We start from the raw sequence: 26,628 nt of genomic DNA on the forward strand, positions 1-26,628 counted from the left end.
ACCAGGTCCAGACACTGCATCTTGGACTGTTTAGGTACCCAACAGCTGGATCATGATGGAACAGTAAGATACATATTTCTGCCCGACTAATCACAGGACAGCAGGCTCTGTGCCCTGGCCCTCTAGTGGCGTTCAGTTATCTGAAGTGAGAGCTTGAAGTGCTGTTACACTACAAGGAAGGAGCAGGACTCAAGTTCACTGGCATTTCGGTGCTGGTGGGGAAATGAAAAGTACGTGGCTACAGCTGCCATTTCCTGCACCAGAGGCATTTTTAAAGGACTAGACGTCGAAGCTGCTGAAATTGAAATTAAGAGAGTTATTCTTTCTGCTGGGCCCCAAGCCCACACTGTAGCCTGCCAGCTATCCAATGAACTCTTACACTCACCCATCAGAGCCTCTTCTCCCTCTTGCCTTTTCCTACTCAGCCTAAAGATTTCAAATGAGGGACCGTTCATCAGGACAAATTTGGGAATCCTTTTTAAGGAATCCAGCTTGGTAACTTAAAATAATGTCTATTCTTCTCCTTTATATTGCCATATAATAAATCAGTGACATACTTATATCCCAAGAGGCTGTATATTCAACATGTAAGTAATTTTCTTCTTCTTTTGTGCCTCATTCCTATCACCTTAGGAAGACTAGAGGGAGTAAGACTCCACCTTCTAGTATCCTCTCATATTTCCAAGCACAGCCAAGTTCAGTGGGTTAGGCAACAGGCATGTATTAAGTTAAGGGTTGCAGTCTCCACCAATTCTTACCCTATGTAGCATGGCATAAAGAACAGTGCCTTTATTTGTCAATCAGTTTTCTCACTTATTCATAGTAGTTGGAGAGATAGTAAAACCAATCATTGCAGATAACTTAGTTTGGGCTTGGTATTCTTAATTCTCTGAGTACACTAGGTTCAGTTCTAAAAATCTTATGGGGCCAGCTCATACTTGTCTTTCCCAATAGTCACTCACTCACATACCTCTCAGTTTTGCATTTAAAGGCAGGGTATTTTTTATTAAACAAATCAAAAACAAATGTACTTTAAAGATGGAAAGTTGGTCCAATTGATCTGGGATTTAGAATGCAAATTAGATAAAGCCATTAATTACACAAAATGCAACCCTTACCTCTTTTCTAAATTTTGTTTGTCTTAAAATTGCAAAAGGCTTTCAAGCTTACAGTGTCCTCTTTTATTAAGTACATTGTGTTGTGCTGGTGGCTGAAAAATAAAGGTTTTTTTTCTTTAGACTGCTTCTATTTTTTATTTTGAAACATTAAGAAAAATATGGGGCTGAACCATATGAAATTTACATTTTCGTAGGTCAAAAACTATTGAATACTGGCAATTTCATATGATTAAATTATATCAAATAAAATGACACCCATAGTCTACTTCTGCTAATTAACAACTGTTAATATTTTTGTCATAGTTGCTTCCACTCACTTTTTAAATGAAATAAACCATTACAGATCAAGCTAAAGTCTCCTTTATAACCACTCTCCCTCTCCAAAGGCAATGTTATCTGAATTTTATTGGTAATCTAATTATTTCACATATGTGTACCAAGATGTAGATCTGTTTTGATTAATGTTTTCCTGCTCTTTTATTCTTTAAATCTTGATTGTCTTGTCCTCTCCTCTCAGTGGAAAGGAGAAAAGGGATAGCTGTTGACCAGCTTGCTCATGTAGATCCCCTTGGAACAAAATTTCACCCTTACTGTTTCCCTTTCTCTTTTTCTGAAAATTTATAAAATATTTTAATAAAACCTAAACCTTCTTTGAATATGAAGAAGCTCTAACTCCTAACCCTATGGCACAATGGAGGGCAGTTCAAGCACAGATATCCCAGAGAAAACTAAAATTCTCACTTTTTCTTCTATCTTCAACCTCCTCTTAATCTCAACTTTCATGTCTACCAAAAAGAAAATGCATTGTTTTTAGATGCATCTATTCTTCTTTAGTCAGTAAGTCTCTGTCATGATGTTAATAAAAGAGTGACATGACAAAATACAGGAAGAATGAAATGACCTATGGATGGGCACTAGGATGCATAGTGAGATGAAATATGGACCAAATCAGAAAGAGAAAAATTCTCTTTCCCACAGTTCCAATCAGAGCAGCAATAAAAGCAAAGACAGAGCAATAAGACTCAATGTTTTGAAAAATAAAAGTTGGAAAGAATACTGCCCTTCGCCCAAATTCCTCTGTTTGATCCTAACAATTATTGGAACTCCTGTGTAAATTCTTTTTCATAATATTCATTTATTTGAAGTAGTGTCACATCAACTTCTTCTCCAGACTAAATAATTAGAATTTCTTTACCCCTTTCTCAATCAATGTCAAAGTTATAATATATACAAGATTTTAGAACTTCTTTGTTCAAATCCTGAATTAATTTATGTACTCATATTTTGGATTTTAACTGAGCTAATCTCTATAATATTTTAATTGAGTGGTAAAGTCTACTGTTGTGACTATGACATACTTGAGTGTTGAATAATTATATTCCAGTATGCATCCCTCTTTGTTAGTTTACTTTTTTCTTACTACATTTCTATTGCAGCCTTGCATCACATTAATAAGTGTACTACAGAGATATTATAATCACTTTTAGCAAAGAGAGATTCTGCATGAAATATTTTTATGACTTCTCAATATGGCAAATTTAGGCATTAAAGTAAATCTCTCTGTCACAATTAATGTTTAATCTGGATTTTTGTAATATTAATAGACATACATTAGACTGTATTAATTTTAAATAAATGCCACTTTCCCCAAAGTTCACAGTCATTGTGGTACAACTTAATATACTGATGGTCCAATACCTTTCCTAACTGTTGGTTATTCTTCTGTCTCATGGCTATTGTTACCATTGAGCTTCCTTGAATAAAATATTCCCTCTTTCTTTTGCAGTTGATGGCCATGAAGGACTAGTGGTTCAAAATGCATTGACAGTCTAGAACCCTGAGCAAAATTTGATCCATAATGACATATCTTTCTTCGGGCTAGGTCCACTGGTTTAGTAACCACTCTCTGTATCTTTACCTTCTCCATCTTCATTGAAGGTTCTTGTTTTTTAGCTTTAACGTAAGTCATCCAAACTATTTTGAAAAGTTGGCAGGTTCTAGAAATATACTGGTAAAAATAAGTACATACAGAATATGACCCAATTTAAACAGAATATTAAAATGGAAGGGACCTCGAGCCAGCCCTGATGGCCTAGTGGTTAAAGTTCAGTTAACTCAGCTTCAGCAGCCTGGATTCGGTTTCCAGGTGCGGAACCACACCACTCGTCTGTCAGTAGCCATGCTGTGGTGGCAGCTCACAGAGAAGAACTAGAAGGACCTACAACTAGAATATATACAACTATGTACTGGGGCTTTGGGGAGGAAAAAAAAGAGAGCGAGGAAGATTGGCAACAGATGTTAGCTCAGGGTGAATCTTTCTTAGCAAAATGGAAGGGACCTCAGGGATCATCTAGTATTGTGTAATAGAAATACAATATGTGCCACATATGTAATTTAAAATTTTCTAGTAGCCAATTTAAATAGTAAAAAGAAAAGATAAAGTTAATTTTAATAATATATTTTACTTATTTTAAATATTTATATTTAATTTAATAATATATCAATATAAAAATATTAATGAGATATTTTACATTATTTTTTCCGTACTAAGGCTTTGAAATCCAGTGTGAATTTTACACTTCCAACACATCTCAGTGTGGACCAGCCACATTTCAAATGCTCCATAGCAACATGTGGATAAGGGCATGTGGGCAATGATGACCTAGACAATTTCCTTATTCTTATAAATGTAGAACCTACAGCAAGAGAGGACAAATGACATACCCAGGGTATCAGCTAGTCAGTTCCAGAGCTGCATCTAAACCCAACACTCTGGCTCCAGTCAGTGCTCTTTTAGCTCTGTTGTAGAACAAATACAGTGGTGGGATTAGGTCTGGGGCTTCAAAGAGATTGTGAGTACTCATTTAAGATAATAAAAATCAACTTTGGATCAGCACCTACTGTATTCCAGACATTGTATTAGGCACTTTATCATGACTACTTAAAACAATCTTGCAGGATAGAGATTTTTATCCCTGTTTTCAGAATAATATATCAAAGCTCAGAGATAATTAATTACCTCCAAAATAGCCAAGCTTAGATTTGAAACCAGTTCTGTCTGACCACAAAGCTTGATATCTTTTTAATACATCCCAAGTCCTTTCTCTCCAATCCAAGACCCTCTGAGACTATGACTCCAAGCATGGTCTGGGACCAGCAGCATCCATGTCACCTGGGAGTTTGTTAGAAATGCAGAATCTTGAGCCGTATTCCAGACCTACACACTGCATTTTATCAAGATCCCAGGTGGTTTGTAAGAAATCTAATGCAATTCAACAAAATACCAAATCTTCCATGAACTAAAAGAATTTCCCAGGAAAATAGTAGATTTGTGCCTGATAGGCACATAGTAGATAATCAGAAATACCTTTTGGATTGATTTGAAATAGGCAAAGAAAAGAGCTGGCTTGGACCTTTAAGGAAGGAGAAACAAGAATAGAATTTTTAGTTAAAAATAATTTTCCAGAACTCAAATGTTGAAATTATAAAACACGTCATCTACCGCCACAACACCTGCCTCTTTCTCCCTTAATCTCTTCTATTCTTCCTATGCCATAAGAATGTGAACTTTTGTTCCTACCAAATTCATTGAGTGAAAGGGAAATGTTAATTTCTTTGAATGGGAATATGTCAACGTTACATAAGGAAAAGTGGTGCAAGGGTATGTTTACCATGCACAAAAAGCCACGAATGGGGGCCGGCCCCGTGGTTTAGCGGTTAAGTGCACGAGCTCCGCTACTGGCGGCCCGGGTTCGGATCCCAGGCGCGCACCGACGCGCCGCATCTCTGGCCACGCTGAGGCTGCGTCCCAAGTGCAGCAACTAGAAGGATGTACAACTATGACATACAACTATCTCCTGGGGCTTTGGGGGGGAGAAAAAAAAAGGAGGAGGATTGGCAATAGATGTTAGCTCAGAGCTGGTCTTCCTCAGCAAAAAGAGGAGGATTAGCATGGATGTTAGCTCAGGGCTGATCTTCCACACACGAAAAAAAAAAAAAAAAAAAAAAGCAATGAATGGGCCTAATAGAATTATCAAGATATGGTAGTTCGCGGCAGGATTTGCTGCTCACCAGGATGTGGCTCCCACGAGTGCTGTTCATTTCTTGAAATTGGGCTCTAGATTAGATTTCCTTGGTCTTCCTAAAAGTGGCTCTCGCTATTAAGTCAAAGGTTGATTGTGCATTTATCCTGAACTTTTTCAATCACATTTTCAGTATTTTCCTCATGTGCCATAATGCCCTCAGCTCTTTCTTTCATTCGGCATGAGGCAGTTCATTAAGCAGGTGTTAACACATCTAGACATTCTGGGTGGAAAGTGAATAATGTGAGTAGCACAGGTCCTCTCCAAAAGGTTGAGTCTGCAGGAACTCTGTTTAGTGAGGTGTTTTTCCCTCTTTCCCATTTCTTAACTCAGCGGAGGATTGCTGGCTATTTTTGTCCTTTAGAAAACAACAGCAGTACGACGTATAACAGCAGGACTTCTAACCAATATTTCATTGTGTCGTACAGGGACCGCGCAAGCTGTGTGTTAAAGAGATGAACAGTGGCATGGCAAAAAAGCAGGCCTGGCTTATCAAGAACAAAATCAAGGCTTTTTATGCTGCAGTGGCAGCAGATTGTTTCAGGGATGGTGTCCGAAGTCTCCTTCAGGTAAGGCTGGCATTGAGGGAAGGAGTACGAGGCAAAAGACAATTAGCACTCCATGTTAATGAAGCTCCCAAAGTGAATGGCTCTAGTTAGGCAGCCCAGCATCAGAGATCAATGCAGATGATTAAGGGGTTCATTTCGAATTCCTGGGAATAAGGCAAAGCTAAAACAAAAATAGAGAGGTTCTATTACAATGAACTATAAGTGATACACTGGAAATGGAAAATGAGGTTGCCTTTGGCCACCAGCATACATTCTGTCCCCATACTTATTGAAATGCAAATTTGTTCTCATGGTTGATGACATTCAGGATCCTATTAAAACTTCAAACTATTTTTGCATCTCATATTGCACATGGCAATGCTCAAGTCAGGCATTCTTTTCCTTTTTTCTTTTGCAAATGGTGTGAGGGCGGCTGCAAGACTCAACTAAATAAACGTGTGATGATCTGGGCGTCAAATCTCCCCATCCTCCTAAATTATTTCCAGAATGTTAAATAAAATGTAATAATCTCTGTGGCTCAACAAGAAAGCCCACAGTTCTCCCATCTTTTCTCCCTTATTCTTTCCTTTTTCCTCCCCTTCTATAGTAAGTACATAGACTCTTTCCCTAGTTCTGATCTTCATAATTTAGAGTGCCAGAGAATTCTTAAACAATCCAAGAGACCCTCAGAAATTTTAGGGCTTGGGTTTTCTAATCATTTTGGCTTTAATATGGTTGGAAAGCCCTGATTCTATGTACTACACCAAATGATGCATTTAGTTTTCAGAGTTGCCATGTACACTTTATATCACAATTCAGGACTGCATCCAGGTAACTCTGATGTTTCTGCAGGTAGGGAAGGAAAAATATGATTAAAGTGTAATATTTGGGAGATTGAGTATTTGATGCATTCCTGTCTCTAATATCCCCAAAGAACACTTACAACGTAGCTGCACATGCAGAGAAACCATTTCTGAAATACCTATTACCCCCGATGAGCCTCTTTTCATCTGTTATTAATTTGCTAAACCATGGAAATAAATGTCATTGCAAGATGCTGATTTTTCTTTCAGTAGTCAGTTACTTTTCAGTAGCTCTTTGGTTAAATATGTTGGGAAGGTTACACATTTAATGTAAAATTATCACGGAAGATTGGTAAAATAATAAAATTTTCAACTAGGAATGGGAGGACAGACATAGAATAAGAGCAGGGAGAGAAAAGACATAATTATAGAAAACAATTCTTATATTAATCAAGAAGAAATTGTAAAAAGTTTGACAAGGCATGAAGCTTGTTCTCACGAATTTCTCCAAAGAAAAGTGGAGGACAGAAGGGTCATGACAAAGAGCAGGACAGAGTGGTATGAAAGGGAAGGATTGACAATTGCAGCATTTTGGATAAAGCCTTCTTTGCATCTAAGACGTTATGGTATGAATGACCATGTGCCCAAACTGTAGTCACAGAAAAGACTACAACTACACTGCCCTGTATCTGCCAAGGGCCAAATGACAGCTCTAGAGAGCTGTTTTCTGCTATCTGTGCATTTCTAAGAGCAATACACCAAATGTGGTGGACACAAAGTTTATTTCAGGAATCCTCCATCAATACCTATCTCCTACTTGCTACTGTCCCCTCTAAAATGCCCCAGTCTGGTCATTTGTTTCACTATTCCTATGACCTAGAATATCCTTCCTTCACTCCCATTTATCTTTACTTGTCAATATCTAACCAAACTGCAAGATCCAGAATAAATGCCACCTCTCCCACGAAGCCATCCATGAATCCTCAGCTGAAATTCAAGTTTTCTTCCTTTATGCTTCCATATGAGTTCCTATTGTATTTGTGCTTGAATTATAATTATTTGTGTATATCTTGTCTCCTTTACCTTATTCTAAGCTCCCTAAGGCCAAAGAACATGCCTCACTACTCTCCCACAGCACCTAACATAGCACTTTGCAATTAATAGGTGCTCGGTAGTATTGCTGAATTAAATTTAATTAACTGGAAGCCATATCCTGTCATCTAATGGGGGGGAATGAAACTTCTGAGATGCAAGATGGCTATTAATGATACTGTTATACAGCAGGATTCGGTTCTGGAAACATAGCTCAGTTACTCTTCAATAAATCATATAAGTAGAAGTTCCAGTGATCCTTATACATAAGAATTTTCTAAACATGGATTTTATTGCTAATGACATTATGGATATAACAGGTGGAAATGAGCTTTGAACCACTAAGTTACAACATGCATGCCAACAGTTAAACCAACCCTCACTTGATTTTAAATTATTGAACCATTTTAATGAGTATGTCAGAAGAAATGCAAATTACTGCTAATTTAGAAAAGCTACATTTCTGTCATCTAAAATCCATTTATGGCTGAGATGATTTAGAACTAATCTTTCTATTTTATGCTTGGGTACGGGCATGAAGGACATGCAAGAAAATGTAATCTAATCTTCAGAATCTCCAGAACATTACTTCAGTGCTCTTTTGGACATTATTTTTCATTTGCAGTGGTGGTTTCCTGGTATGGTAAGGATTGCCCATGTGTTTATCTCCTCTGTTTAGGCCTCGGGCTTAGGACGAATGAAACCAAACACTCTGGTGATTGGATATAAAAAAAACTGGAGGAAAGCTCCCTTGACAGAGATTGAAAACTACGTGGGAATCATACAGTAAGTGATGGCTTTCAAGATGTGTTCCTGTTTATAAAGCACTAACCAGGGCAGTACATAACTGACACTGTTGTACCAGATTAAATTGCCTGAGAAGAGGACATTCCCCTACACTCTGAATTCTTTCCCAAAGTGAAAAAACACTGCCAATAATAGAACTTGAGGGAATCCTAGTGTCAGAGGAGGCAGGATGGTGGAAACTCGGTGTCAAATAAAAAGGTAAATATTAGGAATTCAATTTAAAACCTATCTATAAGAGTAAAAGCAGAGGACAGCTAGGTGAGGAAGGAATTGTTCTTTCAAAACACCTGGAATCTTGGGTTGGCTGGTGTGTCCAATTCAGTGATTGTCTTCTTCTGAGCCTTGGATAAGGTGGTCACCACCTCAGAGCCTCAGATCTCCCTCTGCCGATATGCGGGTCCCATATGCCGGTACCTCTGATGTGTAGCAGTGTTGGTTTATGCACAGAAAGTGAGTTTCAAGTGGTGCCTGATATCTGATAGCTAAATATGGGAAAAGTCTTGGGATAGGGGTAATAATGATAGTCTTTAAAGGACCAGTAGGCACCAGGCTAATGTCCTTAACATGAATTGTCCCATTTAATTCTCACAAGAAGCCTTTGAAGTAAGTATTATTGCTGTCCCCATTTTACAAATAGAGACACAGACATTAAAAAGTAAGTAATATGCAGTAAACGACAGAGTTTTGTAAGTGACAGACCTGGAATGCCCATCCAGGACCATCCAGATTCAAAGTTTAAACTCCTGACCACAATGCTATGCTACCTCCAAAAGTACATGTATACCCAAAGTATTACCTATCTTGGGTCCTTCTTCTGAATAAGAGAAAACAAATTCTACAACATACAGAGAGGGACAGGGTATCCTCAGTGATCATTTCAGAAAATTAGGCCTTTCTTCCAGGCTTGAAAATGCTTAACCAGATTTGTCTCAAGAGGAGCAATGTTAGTTATGTCCAACAGCCATCTTTTGTGTCAACAACTCTGAAAGGGAAGATTTCCTCTGTCTGGAGTCTGGTTTTACTCTGATTTCACACCACAGGGTAGAGAACATGGCCTGAGAGGTCTGGCTGCACTTACAAGTCCAGAATACATAGGAAAGACATCCTCTTCCCTTCAAACAAGCGTATACCCAGTGCTTCTTATACCGGGCTCTGTCCTCTGGCCCCTGCTAGAATGAGCATCACATTTATCATTATTTGGGGGAGATTTAGGGAACATAACAAAAGCATTCTAATATTAGTTCTATTGAAAAGAAGCATAAGAAAATAATTTTCATCTTCTGAAATTATATGCATTACTGACCAAATAGAAATTCACTTAACGGTCTTCCTAACGTGGGAAACCTATGTGCTAAATGCATTCTCCTGAATTGTGTTGCCCAAACATACAAAGGCTGGATGCCACATCTGGCTCCTGCCGGTGCTTTCAGTTCAGCAGGTTAAGGCTAAATCAGGTGATCAGGGTCAGAATTTTGCCAGGCTCAGCAGACAGCATTTTAATTTTAGAATCACAGTCAATTGCTGACCAGACATTCTTGGAAATGGATTAGATTTGCTTTCTGTTATCCAGATTCTTCAGTAAAATTTCATCTTTACCTTTGGGAAAAAAAGAGGTGGAGGGGAAAGAAACTTCATCATCACCTTTGGGAACAAGAAGGGGTGGTGCAAATAGGAAGAAATATGTAAATCTTCAGAGAGTCCATTATTTGATACAAAATTACCTGGGATCGTCTTCCAACCTCCCCACCATCCCAAACATTCTAGAAATTTGAAGGGACCAAAATAATCTAACCCAGTAACACTGAACTGAGGAGACTTCTGGCTTTTATACCAAATTAATGATTAGTCTTATTGGCAGCAAATTTCAATGTTAAGGTGGCTCAGATTTGTACTAGTATAAAACTTAGCTGGCTTGGTAAAGTTAAATGGCTTTACTACTGTAACGATGGGGTCAATACAGAAGGAAGATGATCATACATCTGTATTGTATTTCCCTTTTTAAATTTTTTGTTTTGTTTTGTTTTGTTTTCTGACTTAAAGCAAAGCACAGTATTATTGTTAACATAGGGGTATTATTACAGTAGTATAGTATTTACTGTTTTTCTTTGAGTAAAATACTTTAAATGTCTATAATATTCTTAAGTATGGTTTAATTTTAATTAGAATCTGTATTAGTTGTGTTGTCTGCCATAACAAATTACCTCAAACTTAGGGGCTTAAAACAACACAAATTTATTAGCTTGCAGTTATGTGGGTTAAAAGTATGACACTAACTCACTGGGCTAAAATCAAGGTGTGGGCTGGGCTGTATTCCCTTCTGGAAGCTCAGGGAGAGAATTCTGGCCTCACGTTTTCCAGGTTCTAGAGGCTGCCCACTGCTCACGGCCCCCTTCCTCTATCCTCAAAGCCCCTGATGGATCAAGTCCTTCTCATATTACGTTACTCTGACCTCCTCTTCTTCCTCTCAACTTCACTGTTAAGGATCCTGGTGATTATACTGGGCCCACTCAGATAATCCAGGGCCATCTCCCCATCGCCAGGTCCTACCTAATCACAAGTACAGAGTCCCTTTCTCCATGTAAAGTAACATATCCATAGGTTCCAGGGATTAGAATGTGGATGTCTTTGGGGGTCCTTTATTCTGCCTAACACAGAATCCAAATATTTTTTTGTGAAACACATTATCCACTTTTTATAATCAAGGACAATTAGAAACAAGATTTATCAGGAATTTGTGGCAACTTTTGCTACAAGGGGTCTATTTTGTTAAGTGAAGATCACTTTCAGTTTGAATTTTGAATAGATATTCATATTACACTGAACTTATTTATACCATTATTGAAAATTCAGGTTTACTTTGGCTACTGGAAATGTGTTTGTATATGATGTATGAGGAGACAATCACAAACCGCATTGTTTCTGGGGGAAGGTCGCCCAACGGAAAGGGTCCTGGGCTTCAAGTCCATAGAAGTTTGAACAAAGGAATTTCCAAGGAGAAAATTATAAATGAATTCAAAGAATTAATTGGTTTGAAGCATTATTTCAAGTGGTCTGTCCAAAGTCAATGGTGAAATCTCCTTGGAGGAACTGGAGATGTTTTTAACTGGGAACTTAATGTCAGAAATATTGTAGGATTTCTCCTCAAAGTGTGGGGGGTTTGGTTGATAATTTCAAAGGGTCTTTGCAGTCTGAAAACTCTTTGTTCTAAATATTTCAGTGAATGTTTTGTTTACATAAGAAAATAAGCAATTAGTTTAACAGTATGTAAGAGGTTCTTAATCAAAATTCTAGTTGATAGTATTATTTGAATAAGTTGGTTCCAGAGTAAATGAGCTAGTTACTTTTACCCAGAAAACATTTTTAAAAGGCATAAAGAGAGAACAAACAAACGAAGAGAAAAGGCATCAGCTCTTGGCTATATTCTAAAGTGAATTTTTATAGTTTAATTACATTAAAATCCTAGAAGCACTTTAATATTGGTCCAAAGCTTGAGGATTAAAGGAATCATTTAAATCACTAACCACTTTGCTTCCACTTTCAGTGACGCGTTTGATTTTGAGATTGGTGTGGTCATAGTCAGAATCAGCCAAGGGTTTGACATCTCTCAAGTTCTTCAGGTGCAAGGTATGTACTTTCTTTATTCAACCAACAAATATTTATTGAGCACCTACTGCATGCCTAGCATTGTTCTAGGTGCTGGGGATGGAGCAGTGCATAATGCAGACCAAACCCCCTAATGATAAAGCTTACTTTCTTGTGTTGACTCCAGGTGTGCACACTTCCCCAGTATCGTCCCCTTCTAATACAACTGGCCTTTGTCCTGATAATTAGAAATATAGAATGATCCAGGGCAGTCATCAATTATTCTTATCACAAAACCGCAAAGCCAGCATCACTGAAAATAAACACCTTCAGTAAAATGACCTGCCGAATTAATTTCTGCAAGATGTTTCAGAAAATGAAGATTAATTCTTTCCTCAGAAAACCATGTATTTTGTTTTTAAGAGTCTATGATCTGGTTTGCAGCTAACATGGAAATGAGCCTGAATTTATCATGCTGTGAATCACTAATCTAAGTTGGAAGCAGAAACACTAATTCAGATTAGTGACTCGGCTTTTTCCCTATAGAGGATTTAGTATACTTGTTTAGTCTTAGAGTTTAAACATACCCTCTTGTGCATGAAATAAAAGACACATCTAAAGAGTCACTGATATATTAGGAGAGGACTTATCTCTTTAGCTGAACTTCACAATAGAGTCCACTGACAATATGACACTAAAACAAAAGGATAATTTTGGGTACCTCTTATGTACTAGGCGTGGTGTAGGTGTCAGTGCTGGGTAGACTAAGACTAATAAGAGTCTGTCTGTATCCTCAAGAGACTCACAGCCTACTAATGGAAATGGGCATAATATTAGTGTAATAATAGGTATTTCAATAAGGTATTACAGGAAAGAGAGAAGGGGCATCAAATTCCAAGAAGGCTTCCTGGAGGAAATTACTTTTGATTTGACATCTAGTGGATGAATAGGAGTTAACTAGGCAATGTTGGAGGAGAGAAAAGTGAGAAAGTTTGGGTAATAGGATTCCCGGCAAAGTGGAGAGCATTAGCAAAGGTGTGAAGACGTGGGTATATAAAGGAACGGGATATATGGGCAACCAAAAGCAGATTAGTGTTACTGACACGAAAGGTATGAAGCAGACAATAGTGAACTACGAGGCTGCTGATATAAGATCCTGATTTTAAAAGCCTTGTTTGCCGTATTAAAAAGTGTGGACCATATTCTCCAGACAATGAGGAGCCACTGAAGAGATTTAAATGAGGGAGTAATGTGGTCAAATTTGTGTTTTAGATCTTATACTCTTTCAGTTACATAGGGCATGGACTCAAAGAGGACTAGAATGGAAACAGAGAGACAAATCAACAAGATTTTATAGTAATCAAAGCAAGAGAAGGTGATAACCTGAACTAGAGCTAGGGATGGAGAGAAAATGACAGACGTACTTTGGAGGTACAAAAAACAGCATTTGGGGGTAGGTTGGATGTGTGGAATATGGGAGAGGGAAGAGTCAGCCCTTGGCTGTTCGGTGGGGCTACCAATGGAAATGGGAAACATGAGAAGAAGAGTAGGTTTAATGAAGAGATGCCTGGTTCGGTTTTAAACAATCTCCTGTGGGAAATGCTACTGGAAATGTACAATAGGCGGTTAGAGAGTCCTGGTCTTAGAGGAGAAATGTAAGCTGGAGATGTAGTTTTAGGAGATGTTACAGGTCAAATTGTATCCCTCTAAAATTCATATGTTGAAGTCCTAACTTCAAAATGTGACTGTGTTTGGAGACAGGGTCTTTAAAGAGGTAAGTAAGGTAAAATGAGATCACTAGGTGGGCCCTAATCCAATATGACTGGCATCCTTATAAAAGGAGGAGATTGGGACACAGACAAGCACAGAGGAAACGGGGAAGATGGCCATCTACAAGCCAAGGAGAGAGGCCTCAGCCACCACCTTGATCTTGGACTTCTTGTCTCCAAAACTGTGAGAAAATAAGTTTCTGTTGTTTAAGCCACCCAGTCTGTGGTATAGGTTATGGCAGCCCTGCCAAACGAACACAGGAGACATCATAGTTATAGTGAAAATTAAAACCATGACACTGGAAAATATAACCTAAAGAGTGCTTGTAATTGAGAGCCCAAGGCACAGGAAAAGGACCCCAAAAAAGGAGCAGGGAAGGAGTGGTCAGAAAGGAGAAGGAACCAGGAGGCTGTGGTGTCATGGAAGCCATGGGAGCAGAGTGCTCAAAATGAGAAGAATCAGCAACATCGTCAAATACAGCAGAAAAGACCAGTAAGATTGGAATTAAATGTAATTGACATGGCACAGATAATCTCAGTGAGAATGATTTCTGTGGAGCAGTGTTGACAGAATCCAGATTGCAGTGGGTTGAGGAAAGAATATGAGATGACGAAGCAGAGAATATGGATGTGGCCAACCATTATGAGGAGTTTGGATGCTAAGGAGAGGAACGAGATTGATGAGATTTACTATATGGAGATCTATAGACCTTGGAAAGGGAGAGAGAGGCTTGTTTCCAGCCTGAGGAAATGGGCCCAAGGGAGCGGGAGTGATTGAAGATGAAGGTAAAAAAAGGATGACCCATAGAGTCAGATCCTGGAGGAACAGGAAGAATCAGAGAAGGACAGGGACGGAAGAGTTGGCCTGAAACCAAAGAAAAATGCTTCATCTTCTGAAATTAGGACAAAGGAGATGAGGATTGATGATGTAGTCTGTGGATTTGTAGGAGTGGAGTGGTAAATTGAGGAAGATCATGTACAGTAGTCTCAAATCTCTCTCTGAAGTTGGAGCAGTTTCTCTAGTTGTCCAGTTTTTCTCTAGAGGCATTTGGTCTCCAGGGTAGAGGAGGATCGGGGTTTTTCTGGGTAGGTTCAGCAGAAAGGAAGAGCCTGCAAGGGATTTGAGAATGCTGGTGCCTGAGGCATCCAGATTCTATTTCAGCTTGAAGAGATCAACATAACATACAAAGAAAATGTGTAATCTAAATACATCTAAATTCCATCATTTTTTAGATGGAAAAACATTACAGCACAAAATGCAGAAAAAATTAAGGTAAAATGTAGAAAGTTAGCAACAGAACAGGTCTCTTGATTGTCTCCATCATAACAGAAGGGAACATGAGTGGACGAGGTGGATTTTCTGATGCAACCATTCTGGTGTGTTGTAAGGGAGGAGGACAAAGAAGAAGAAACTAGAGATCAAGCGTTTGTATAGGATAGAGAACCACTGTCTGACATGTACACTCTGTGATTATGTATGAAGAACTTTAAAAACCAGCGTAGAGCCTATTCTGTGTAAAATTGTAGCATAAAGGTTATCTTTGATGCCTTCAGCCTTGCTTTTTTACGCCCTGTCTCTCTTTTATGGACGTTTTGCTTCTCCAGATCAGATATACTAATATCCTCTGTGTGTTCATGGTTAATTTATATTCCTTCCTAGTAGAACTTAATACATTAATAGCAACAGCAACAATTGCTAACATCTTTGAGCACTTATTATGTGCCACGTATTATGCTTCATGTTCACATATATTATAACATTTATCATCCCAACTACCTATGAGGAAAGTACTATCATTGTCCCCATTTTACAGGTAATAAAACTGAGGCTTACCTAAGATTCACAAGGCTAGTAATTGGTAGAGCTGAGATTCAAACTCGTGTCTGTTTGAACCCACACTTTTACCTTTTAAAAAGGAGAGCTAGAGAAGAAAATGACACGCATAATGAGAGACAATGGTGAAATCTGAGATATGGGAATGAAAGCTATTTCATTCATATAAACAAAGCTATTTCCATCTATTCCTTTAAAAATCCAACATAGGGGCTGCCTGTCTGTGGTAAGATAGACATGACGTTGAGGACAATGACGAGAACCTAATACTAAGAAACTTGTTCTGTTGCTTTCTACATTTTACTTTAACTTTTTCTGCCTTTTGTGCTGTAATGTTTTTCCATCTAAAAAATGAGACTACAAAATACAATTTGTGATTAGATTACTACCTACTCTGTAGGTGGTGTTGATCTCTTCAAGCTAAAAGGTATGATGTGGCTGAAAACTATTGCTCCCACCCCTCACTGCTCATCCGCCAGAATGCAACATCAATCTAGATCTATAAAGCAATGCAGCAAGCAAATTCTGTAGAATTTCTGAAAGAATCCCGGCAGTGAACTGCATCCCCTTTTAATTCCCCAAGGGATGTATCCAATTTATATCAACTTTAGTGTTTGAAATATTTCTGCTTCTTAGTCAAGAAAGGGAAAATACAGTTGGACGCTAATAAAATAATTAAAAGTACGAATTATCTAGAGTAAACAAAAAACAATGTTGCACAAATACATGAAGAACATCCAGAAAAACAACAGCATAATGATAGAAATTAACTTTACGCCACATTTCCATGCATTATTTTGAAGTTCTTGTAATTTATGACACAACTCTCATATTAGATTTTGAATTGGAAGAAATAAGCTTATGTTTCATTATATTATACTGTAATATAGGGCTTAATAAGAGCCTGATAAATCTTAAGTATTGCATTACACTATGTTAATGATCATCATCATAGCTTTTCCAACACAGGCACCACGTGTCATCACAAATTATAGTTCAAAGGAAATATTAGCAATTCGGAGTGCCCATATACTGTAGTTAATAAAGCAGTGAATAGAAATCAGCTTTATAGGTAATTTACCAGCTAATGACAATTATTTCTATACTGTGTCACAGGCTTATGTGAGGAGAATAACCTTCTATATAAAGAAGATCAATGCTCATAACATTCTAACTTGTATATGCAGCAACTCATCCAATATTGACGGCTGATAGTTTCTCTTAATAAATTAATGAGAGTATTTATTATATAAAAATGCAGTATTTCATATTGTTCACTGCCCAGGGGTATTTAGCAAGTTTGCCAACTACAACAAAGAGTCCAAATTGTACTGGTAGGAAATAAAGTGATGGAATGTGAGTCGCAATATATTGTGGTCAAGTGTTCCATGTAAGTACTGCACGATTTATGGCCATCTCAGAGCATGAGGATTCTGCTGTGTCTGATGGAGTGGCTTAGCAAAATAAAGACAGATGGCAGTGTAGTAAATAATTACTTGATTGGAAGGCGACCATTGCAGGATTGCTTCCTGCCTTCAATTCAACTAGACTTCACCTGGGGTACGGCACATTGATTCATGTGAGCGTTTACAGCTTTGAGTTGATTGACCAAGGAGAGACTCATAATTTAATAATTAATAAAGAAAAAGGATGCTGTGAAATGGGAGGGGATGCGAGTCCTCAGTGAGTTTCCCTGCTCTCCCTTCTGTTGTCAGATAATTGACTACTCTCTATCCTTAAGATTCAAGGGGAATTGTAATTTGTAGACTCCTGCCTATTTCTAAAAGACATATTTAAAAAAAAAAAAAAAAGATGGGGGTGTAGAACATTGGAGGCAATCTTGACAACTAAATTGAATTTCAAAATATAGTCACTCCAGTTAGTTACCATACAACCAATTTATAAAGCACTTGAAAATGGAGTAACTACCACCCAAGCAGTTTGGGCATTTACGTGAAAATACGGCTCAGGATTCACTCTTCGTTCTTACTGTGAGAACTGTTTGGGGATAAGTATGAAGAATTGGTTAGAAACCCACTCAACTGAGAGAACCTTAGAACTGACATCTAGGCTTTTTCTTCCATCATTAAAACCTCAGGGATTCTTTTAGTCTTGGAATGAGAGAAGGGCAGGCTTTTACTCTCTCTCTCTCTCTCTCTCTCTCTCTCTCTCTCTCTCTCTCGATCTCTCTCTCTAGCATTGTGGCTTTGTAAATCATGATAGAGTATGGAATTATCTAATATGGAAGACTCAGATTCCCACCTGATGCCCAGGTGGTGGCACTTTCCAGGGAAAGGACCCCTTTCCTTGCCTCTCATTCTTCTGTTAATTCTGCCTGTCCTACCTTCTGTCACATTCCCGCCTAGTTTGTACCGTCAGCCCCTCTTTTTATAACTCTGTGTAGAGCATTAACTCCACTCCTTTCAAACATTGTCTTTTGTACCTACCCCCCATATACATACTTGACACACCCCATCCCTGACAAGTATTCACTTGTTTTTCTTCCTTCAGGGAGGTAATACTTTCAAATGTATTGAACGGCACTGACCTGTTCTTTTATTTCAAGAAACTCCCCTTGAGTGCTTATTATGGTGGGAGGCACCAGCAGGGAGGTGTGGAGAGGGAGTATGAGAAGTCTAAGCACAGGCTTTGGAATCACATAGACCTGGGTTCAAATCCCAGCTTGACATTTTTTGGCTGTGGGACCTTAAGACAAATTACTGATCCTCTCTGTGTTTCACTTTTCACATTTTCAAGTGGAAATAATTATAGTAGTTACTTCACAGATGTATTGATTTGGATTAAAGGATATGATGGCTGCAAAGTGTTTAGCTTTGTACTTGGCACAAAATAACCTCTCAATCAACGGTGGTAATGAAATACCACCTCCAGAAGCTACCCTCCAGGAATTTGCAGGCTAGTGGGGATAAAATAGACATGTATCTTAAAACTCTATTCTGTGTCACACAGTTATAGTTACTGGGATAAAGACTGAAGCAGAGTATTACGGAAATGTAGAGTATTATGGAAATTTCTCTGATTGAGAAATTTGGGGATGGTTTCTTCAAAAAATGCAGACTGGGTGTTCCTTCGACAGTCAGAGCACAGCACTGAAGAAGGATGGTGAAGAGGGATGAACACAAGAGTTGGAAGCAGAAGACTTGGGCCACCAGCTGTGCAACCTTGGACAAATCATTTGAACTGTCTGAATCCAAGTCTCCTTCACAGTAAAATGGGGAGAATACTACTACCTCTGCCTGCATCCCAGTATTGGTGTTGGGATCAAATAAGATACTAGGTGGAAAGAGCTTTACGAATCCTGAACACCACAAATGTGGTAGTGATGGTGGTGTGGTGGTGGTAGCGGTGATGGAATGAGTAATTGTTATTGTCAGCCTTGTGTAAATCAGTTCACATCTATCCACTCATCCCCCTCGGCTCATCCTCCTCGTGGCTAATGGCACACTTGTGCAAATCAGTGAGCCAGTCCTCTTGTGGAAAGAAATGTTTTGACAAAGTCTACTTTTGATTTCACATGCAAACAGAGGCAAGCAGTACACCAGATACATAACTCAGAAGAACAGATAAAACATCGCTTCTACTTAGCACTGAAATGAGAAAAGGAGAGATGCACAGAAGGAGGTCTTAGATCACCCACAAAGGGAATAATTAAGAATTAACGCTAATAAGAATTAGCAAAATCACTGTGCAAGTGATCATACCACTGTGTGGATCTGGAAATCCAAGGTGGCCGTGCAAGCCAGTTTCAGCCTTACAATAGAATCTGTCTGCGGCCTGTCTCTGTCATCTTGGAGGCAACTGCCAAGGCTGACGCATTCCAGCACAGTCTGGTTTTGTCTCTCAGGCCTGGGATTTTGCAGTTTGCTCTGTCCGGGATGGGCTGTATACATACCTTCAAGCAAATTGTTGGAATAGCTCCCAGTTCACTCAGCCAGCTGACTCTGTTACAAAGGAGGATTTATCTTTCTTCTTCCTTTGTCCAAAATAGGGGACAAAGAAGATGGCAACTAGTGGCTAATCATAGGGTGTGCTGGATCCTGCCAGAAAAAGAACAGCAGAGAACGCCCTCCCCAGCGTGGCCTTTGCAGTTGCCCCCACAGAAGCTCACAAATATGCACCTTCCAGACAACTGCAAAGTGCAAAACACCCCACAGCTGACCCCTGCAGCACCCCAAAAAGTGGATGCTGCTGATGCTGCTGCCCTGGGGCAGCTGCCATATGTACCTGTATCTTTGGGGTCCTCCCTTTAAAATGACATGCTTGAGGGGCCGTGGTGTGGGGGAATTAACTTGGCATTACATCACATGCTATGTTTAGGTTCATCTGAGGATGAAGAGTTGGAGGTTAATAAAACAACTCTGAAATAATTGTAATCAGCCAGAAGCAAAAGGTCTTCTCAGTGGGGAGCATACAGGATTTGGAATAGAGCAGACCTCTTTGCATTTGAACCCTGTTATTTGCTGGGTGACATCAGACACCTTACTTAAACTTTCTGAGCCTCAGTTTCTTCATCTACAAAATGAGGGTAATAATAGTAACTGTCTCAGAGTTATTTGGGAAGGAATAACATGCAGCACAGTCTCTGGCACCCAAAGAGTGTGCAATAAAGAGGAACTGCTAAAATCACTCCCACGTTTCTCAAAAACACTCAATTTGCTTTGCATGACTAAGCCCATTTCCAGAAGTTACATAAATACACTGCCTATAGAATGCACCCCTTACTTTTTTCTTTAAGAAGCTCCAAAGCACTATGCAGGAACTGTTGTTTATTCTTTTTGCAAAGCTAGGAGGGTGGGAAAGGGGAAGGGTTACCATTTCCATTTCACAGATAGGAAATCAGAGGCATAGAAAAAGTAAATGACTTGCCTAATGTCACATAAAGCCAGCAGCAGAGCTATAACCAGTCATGACCCCCAGTGTGATGCAGCTTGTGTTCACCTCTCAAAAGTCAGGGGTAAGCAGCTCCTGTCTGAGCTCTAATACCATCAGTCTAATTTCTCAGATTTTCTATAGCTGCTGGTCTTGAGAACCTTTGAAGCTTTGGGGAAATCACATGGGTGATTTGACCTTAAATCTCATGCCACTGGCAAAAGATTAATTGCTAAGACCTGGAAAGGGGCCAGACAATTCTGTGTAGCTGAATAACAGCCTCGTCTAGGGATGTGACTGTCCTGACAGATTTAGTTAGTACATAATTGATAAATCTCAAGTTTGTATAGCTCTGCTTCCCAGATAGATAAGGCAACAGGCTCAGAGGGTTGACATTTACAGAAGCCCTACCAGTGTTTTGTAACACTGAATCTAGATTTTCTGCTCTCTTCCTCAGAACACTGCTCATTTTCTAAGGCTCTGTTCTCAGCAGGGAGTAAGATAAGGGGATCTGACACGAGTGCCACCTTGCCTACTGTAAGCAAGAATGGCCATCATTCTTCAGCACTGTCATATGACTGCTTTCAAAGTCTTATTTACCAGTGCAGGTTGAGGTCAGTGAGGGACATGACGCATGACATAGCAGCTAGGAATTTTTCGTCACAATCAGAATCCAAAAAAGATAAAAAGCAGCCAGACGCAACACCAAAGCTTGGATGGTGGGTCTACACCCTGGACAGGCAATTTTGCACAGCTTGACTCTTGTTCCAGATTCCAGTGTTGTAAAACCCTTTTTAGCAATTTGAACTTTGACAGGCACACAGAAATCTCGGCTTCTATTTTTTCCACTGTGGTCACTGGCTCCAGAGAATATCTTGCTTATCAGAAAGAATTGTTGGTGGATATTTTTCATGGTAATTTGTATTTGGAGCCCATAAAATTTACTACAAGATTTGGTTACCTTTCCTTAATTCTTGCTCTCTAGTTTTATGTCTCAATTAAGAGGCATTGTTGTGTGTCTGAAATATACCTGTATACTTCTGTAATTTTGTCACTTCCCTTTGTAAAATATCTGACCCAGTAGCTTAGGTCAGTAAGCCAGTGGTTTTCAGTGTGTAAGATCTTATATCTTATACACTGGATCTATATACAGTATATATCTATATACAGTGGATCTGCCCCTTTGTTTTTTTGCCAAAAGTGAATAAAGATGGCATTACATAGCCTCCCTTGTCGTCACAAATAAAAATCCAGTGACTTCAGTTATTATAACTTAACCCAGAGCTGGTTACTACTTTCTGAATACAATTCCTGGCATACATTACTTTTTAATAGTCATTCAGAAAAATCCTATTATAAATAATCATTTTACTGCATATAGACCATTTTTCACATTAATATAGTTTATGAGTGGTCCTAAGTTAGTCACTATAAGTTAAGGAATTTTGTCTTCTTTCATCAGATGAGTTAGAGAAATTAGAACAGGAGAGGCTGGCTTTGGAAGCCACTATCAAAGACAACGAATGTGAAGAAGGAAGCCGCGGCATCCGAGGCTTGTTTAAAAAAGCTGGCAAGTTGACCATTACTAAGCCAACTCCTAAAAAAGGTAAGTACTAAAATTTACGAGAAAGATTAAAAGATGAACCACTATTTGAGTATCTAGGGGTCAGAAGTCAGCATCTGAGACTGAAAGACATTTCTTTCGGGAAGGTAAAAGATAGAAGCTATTGTCATTTATCAACAACATTAAACCCTTTGTACCATCTTACTGTAAAAACTTTACTTTAAAATACTGATATTTGGTTTGGGAGTAGGTTGAGTGCCATAAAATAGAAATTTCTTAGTTAAGATGGAAAGGAGATAGAAATTAAAGAACTAATACACAAACGAATTTATCTACACACACCCCCCTCCATACACATACACCTTGCAGACATTTCAGGGGATTTAAAGTTGACCAGTACAGGTAAATGAGGACTCCAGCTAGAACTCTTGTTTCAAAAAAAGCATCTTTATCACAAACCAGAGTTCTGGACTTAGAACTTCATCGATACTAATTACCTGTAGATTTTGGCTGAGTGGTACACTTATCTCTGAACGTCTAGGGTACATCCCGGGAATGTAGGACCAGAGAATGAGAAAGCTTGTTATCAGTTTTATAAACAGGTAATTCAAACATCTGATTTTTTTGTGTGAAAATTGTTTTCTTGCCAGAAACGCTGCGCGTTTGAGTTTAATGAGGTCCACAGCGACCTCTGCTGGTGGACAGTTGGAATGTTAACATGCATTTCTTTCATGTACCAATAATCCTATAGATACTGAAGTCATTCACTAGTGTGAGGCTCAAGAAAGATCGTTTCTCTGGGAAGGTCTCCAAGTCAAATAAGAAGATCCAAATTGAAACTTAGTAGGTTACTGGTCTAGGTTGACAGAATCCAATCTTTCAAAGCAGCTATCTCCTACCCTGGAAAAGGTTTGGTTCTGTTTGCTTGTTTTCCTACTGTAGCCTAAGGATGAAATTTCACCCATAAAATAATATTTTTATATATTTATGTAGAATGATGGGCAATCCAAACATTACCCGCCTTCAAATACTAGAGGTACCCTCGGGTACCTGGAATATTCCATGAGCTATAGGAGAGACTACTATGTATTGCCACCCTTAAAATGACATTTTCTAGGAAAATGATATGTTTGAATCTGAAGTTGGAGGTACATCAGGACTTTCAGGGTATAAATTTTAGAATAAGACCAGTATAAGACCATCTGGGTGCTAACTACTATCTTCTTTCCTTTTCAATTATTTGGTTTATTCGTGAAAAGAGTTAACTATCCATTGAATCTGCTCTCTTCACTGGTACAGTCTGGAAAAGCAATGAAAAATTCAGAAGTCATAGCCCAATACTATGTTTTAGCTGATAAGGAGGAGGGAAGCATTAACGTCCTTATTAATGAAAGGAGGACTTGTTATCTATTCTGGAAGCCTGTTTCTGCATCACAACACTTTCGGCAAAAATGTACTCTTCTGAAAGTCAATATGTCTCATTGTTCTGCAAAGCTAAATAATGTTTCATTTCCAACACCTTAAGTTTCAAACACAGCTCTACAGTAGGGCTTTACTGCTCTGGGCTTTCGTGGGTGGACAGCTCTCTTGAGTTCTAGATCAGGACCAACTATGCCCCTAGGCACTCATAACGCAGTCCTCTGGATGCTTTGATTTGCTTGCAAGTGGGGGGGGGGGGGGAGTTGGGTCCATTTTGTAAATGTATTTACTTTCTCCCTCAGCATCCTCTATGGAGATAGAAATAATATAAGATAATTGCTTTAGAATTAACAGGCCCAAAACATGCAAACAGGGAAAGACAGAACAAAGCGTCTTTAGAACCTCTTAGATCAGACAGGAAGCTCTGAAGAGGCTGTCAGCTCTACTCTAAGCACTATGCTGACACCATCTCTTTGAAATAGAGCAATGAAGTCACAACTTTCAAAGGCATGGAAATGAGAAATAACATATACAGTGTAGCAAAGAAACCCCTACTGGCAAATAGGAACAAGGGTCCAGCTCAAACAGTGGCCTACTTCCCTAGAACACTTTCATTGTGTCCATATTAGGGTGGAAGTTGCATTAAAAAAATTTTTTTTTAAGTATTTTATGTGTGCCCTTAATTATAACTCAAGTAAAGGAATTTTGTCTTTCCATATTTCCTGGCTTTTTCATCTCATTCACAGAGATTCAAATAGCTCAAATGGCTTTACCTTAGCTTCACAAGATTCCTTGAAAAGAAAACAGGAGTAAGCCAGGCCGACATTAGGACCAAAGAGTCGTAGAGAGGCAAGATGTACATGGTCCTTGGCAAGCTTTATAATCTAGACATTCATGGAATTTACACCAAAATTGTGCTCAAGCGAATGAATTATCTAACGAAGGAATACTTCTGATTCTATTGCTTATCTCTAGAAAACCAATCACCACATGTTCTACTTTCAAGTAAATCTGAAAATATGATTAAGTTGAGTTATATCCGAAATTTGGAAAAATTGGGCTATTTTGCTATTGTATCAGATAAGTTTGCATTGTTACATATCTAAATGATAATTTCACTCTGAGACAGATTACTAAGAACCCAAAAATAATCCACTGCTTTATAAGGAAAACTGTAATCATAAAAACAATATCAAATTTCTTTGAACTATTGAAGGTGATTTAAATTACTGTGAGATTCCACCTTTATCTCCCCTTTTCGGAGAACAGAGCTCACTATTTACCTATAAGTATAAAAAAACACTTACAAATTCATGACCCTTCCTCTATTTTCCTGAATAGATTTATTGGAAAGTTATTTTGTTTCTTTCCTCCAAAGACAGATACACTACTTTCCCTCTCATTACAGACAGCAGCATTAACACAATCCGGTCAATGCACGTCGGGGAATTCAACCAGAAGCTGGTGGAAGCCAGCAACCAATTCAAAAAGAAGCAAGGAAAAGGCACAATTGATGTTTGGTGGTTGTTTGATGATGGAGGTAAAAAATTCCGGAATATACACCAGGGAGCAGAATTTCTATGTTGATAAATTTAACAAACTGCATGGGAAGGTATTTGAAAATGATACCAGTTAAAGTATAACGTTTCTGTGTTCTCCAAAGATTTTAAATTATTTAGGAGCTGTGAGTGTGGGAATGAATAAAGATGTAAAGCCATTCATTTCCTTTCAGTTAGACATACTCATCTTTTCAGTCATAATTTACCCTTCTTTCAGGGTTAACACTCCTGATCCCCTATATCTTGACTCTCAGAAAAAAATGGAAGGACTGCAAATTAAGAATCTATGTAGGAGGGAAGATCAATCGCATTGAGGAAGAAAAAATTGCGTAAGTAACTTCTGACTCAAGTGTTAGAACATTTGGATGTCTGCTGTTTTCATGCCTTAATTTTAAGAACTTTAGGTGTCTGAGGCACAGTAGATTTAGACAGTCACCACGATAGGCCTCATGTTTACTTGGTTTTCTGGTCAATAAATTATCTGCGTAATTTTTCTAATCACTGTCTTCAAGTCTTTTTATTCCCTGCCACAAATGCTTTCAAAAAGGGATTTGACACTGAAGCTTGATCTCACATCTTGAGAGTATCATTGTCTTGTATAATGTTTAGTTTGTTCTGACTAGTCAATGTATTCAAGAAAGGAAAAGCCTGAAGGAATTTGTGTCCAGTAGTTTTTTCTGGGAGATTCAAACCCGTTAATTCACGGCGGTCACTGGAACACGCACACTTGAGGGGAACCGAGAGGCTGCAGAGACCAGGTCCTGGTCCCAGCCCTGCTGCCAACGAGCTGCAGGACTTTGCAACAGTCACTACACACATCTGGGCCCCCAGTTTCTCATTCATAGTTTGAAAGAATTTAAATGGATGACTATTGAGAACACTTTCTAATAAAAAAATAAAATTAAAATGTCCCACAGTGTAAGTGTGTATCTTTTTTATTAATTCAGTCATGGAGAGCTGGTGTGTAGTTGTGAGAGCACCAAGCGTGCTGAGAACATGGTGCCTCCAAAGGTCTCTGGCGGAATCTGGAGAACAACCTTCAGCTGCTCTTGGTCCCCCGGGGCATTCCCCCATGGAACTGCTACTTCCAGAAATCACAAAATAACAACAGGCTTTTATTCAGTAATTTTCCACATTTTCTCCCCCCTCTTAGGAGGATATTATATATATTTAATTCTCCTTAAGAGAGTCATATTAAAATGGAAACTAATGTCATGTCTATAATAATTTATATTTTCTTAAAGCCCCCAGTATCTTATTGGGACAATTGATGAAATTTGAAAATGGTTGGTGGATTAGACGATAGTATGGCATCAATGTTATATTTCCTGATTTCAAAAATTTTGCTCTGTTTATATAAGAGAATGTCTTTGTTCTTAGGAAATACCCACTGAAGTATTTAGAGGTAAAGGGGCTTGATATCTGAAACTTACTTAAAATGGCAGATAGGTATGTGGGTAGGTAAGTAGAAAAAAGAAAGCCAGTGAAAAGGAAAGAAAAATGTAGATAGACAGACATAGATATATGTAAAGAGAGAAAGAGAATGATAAATCAAATGGGG

At 38.6% G+C, this 26,628-nt stretch overlaps 1 protein-coding gene across 1 annotated transcript in view; it reads left to right on the forward strand.

The window, feature by feature from the left end:
* SLC12A1 (solute carrier family 12 member 1) overlaps positions 1-26,628 on the forward strand; it is an 82,699-nt gene that overhangs the window by 44,988 nt on the left and 11,083 nt on the right. The window contains exons 18-23 of the mRNA XM_087429074.1: positions 5,629-5,769; positions 8,323-8,429; positions 11,992-12,074; positions 21,988-22,131; positions 24,917-25,048; positions 25,285-25,396. Coding sequence (XP_087285200.1) covers positions 5,629-5,769; positions 8,323-8,429; positions 11,992-12,074; positions 21,988-22,131; positions 24,917-25,048; positions 25,285-25,396 — 719 coding nt within the window. The remainder of the gene's footprint in view (positions 1-5,628; positions 5,770-8,322; positions 8,430-11,991; positions 12,075-21,987; positions 22,132-24,916; positions 25,049-25,284; positions 25,397-26,628) is intronic.

The sequence above is a fragment of the Ceratotherium simum genome, chromosome 3, assembly GCF_057802395.1.
Source record: "Ceratotherium simum simum isolate JZ-2026a chromosome 3, ASM5780239v1, whole genome shotgun sequence".
Classification (NCBI taxonomy): domain Eukaryota; kingdom Metazoa; phylum Chordata; class Mammalia; order Perissodactyla; family Rhinocerotidae; genus Ceratotherium; species Ceratotherium simum.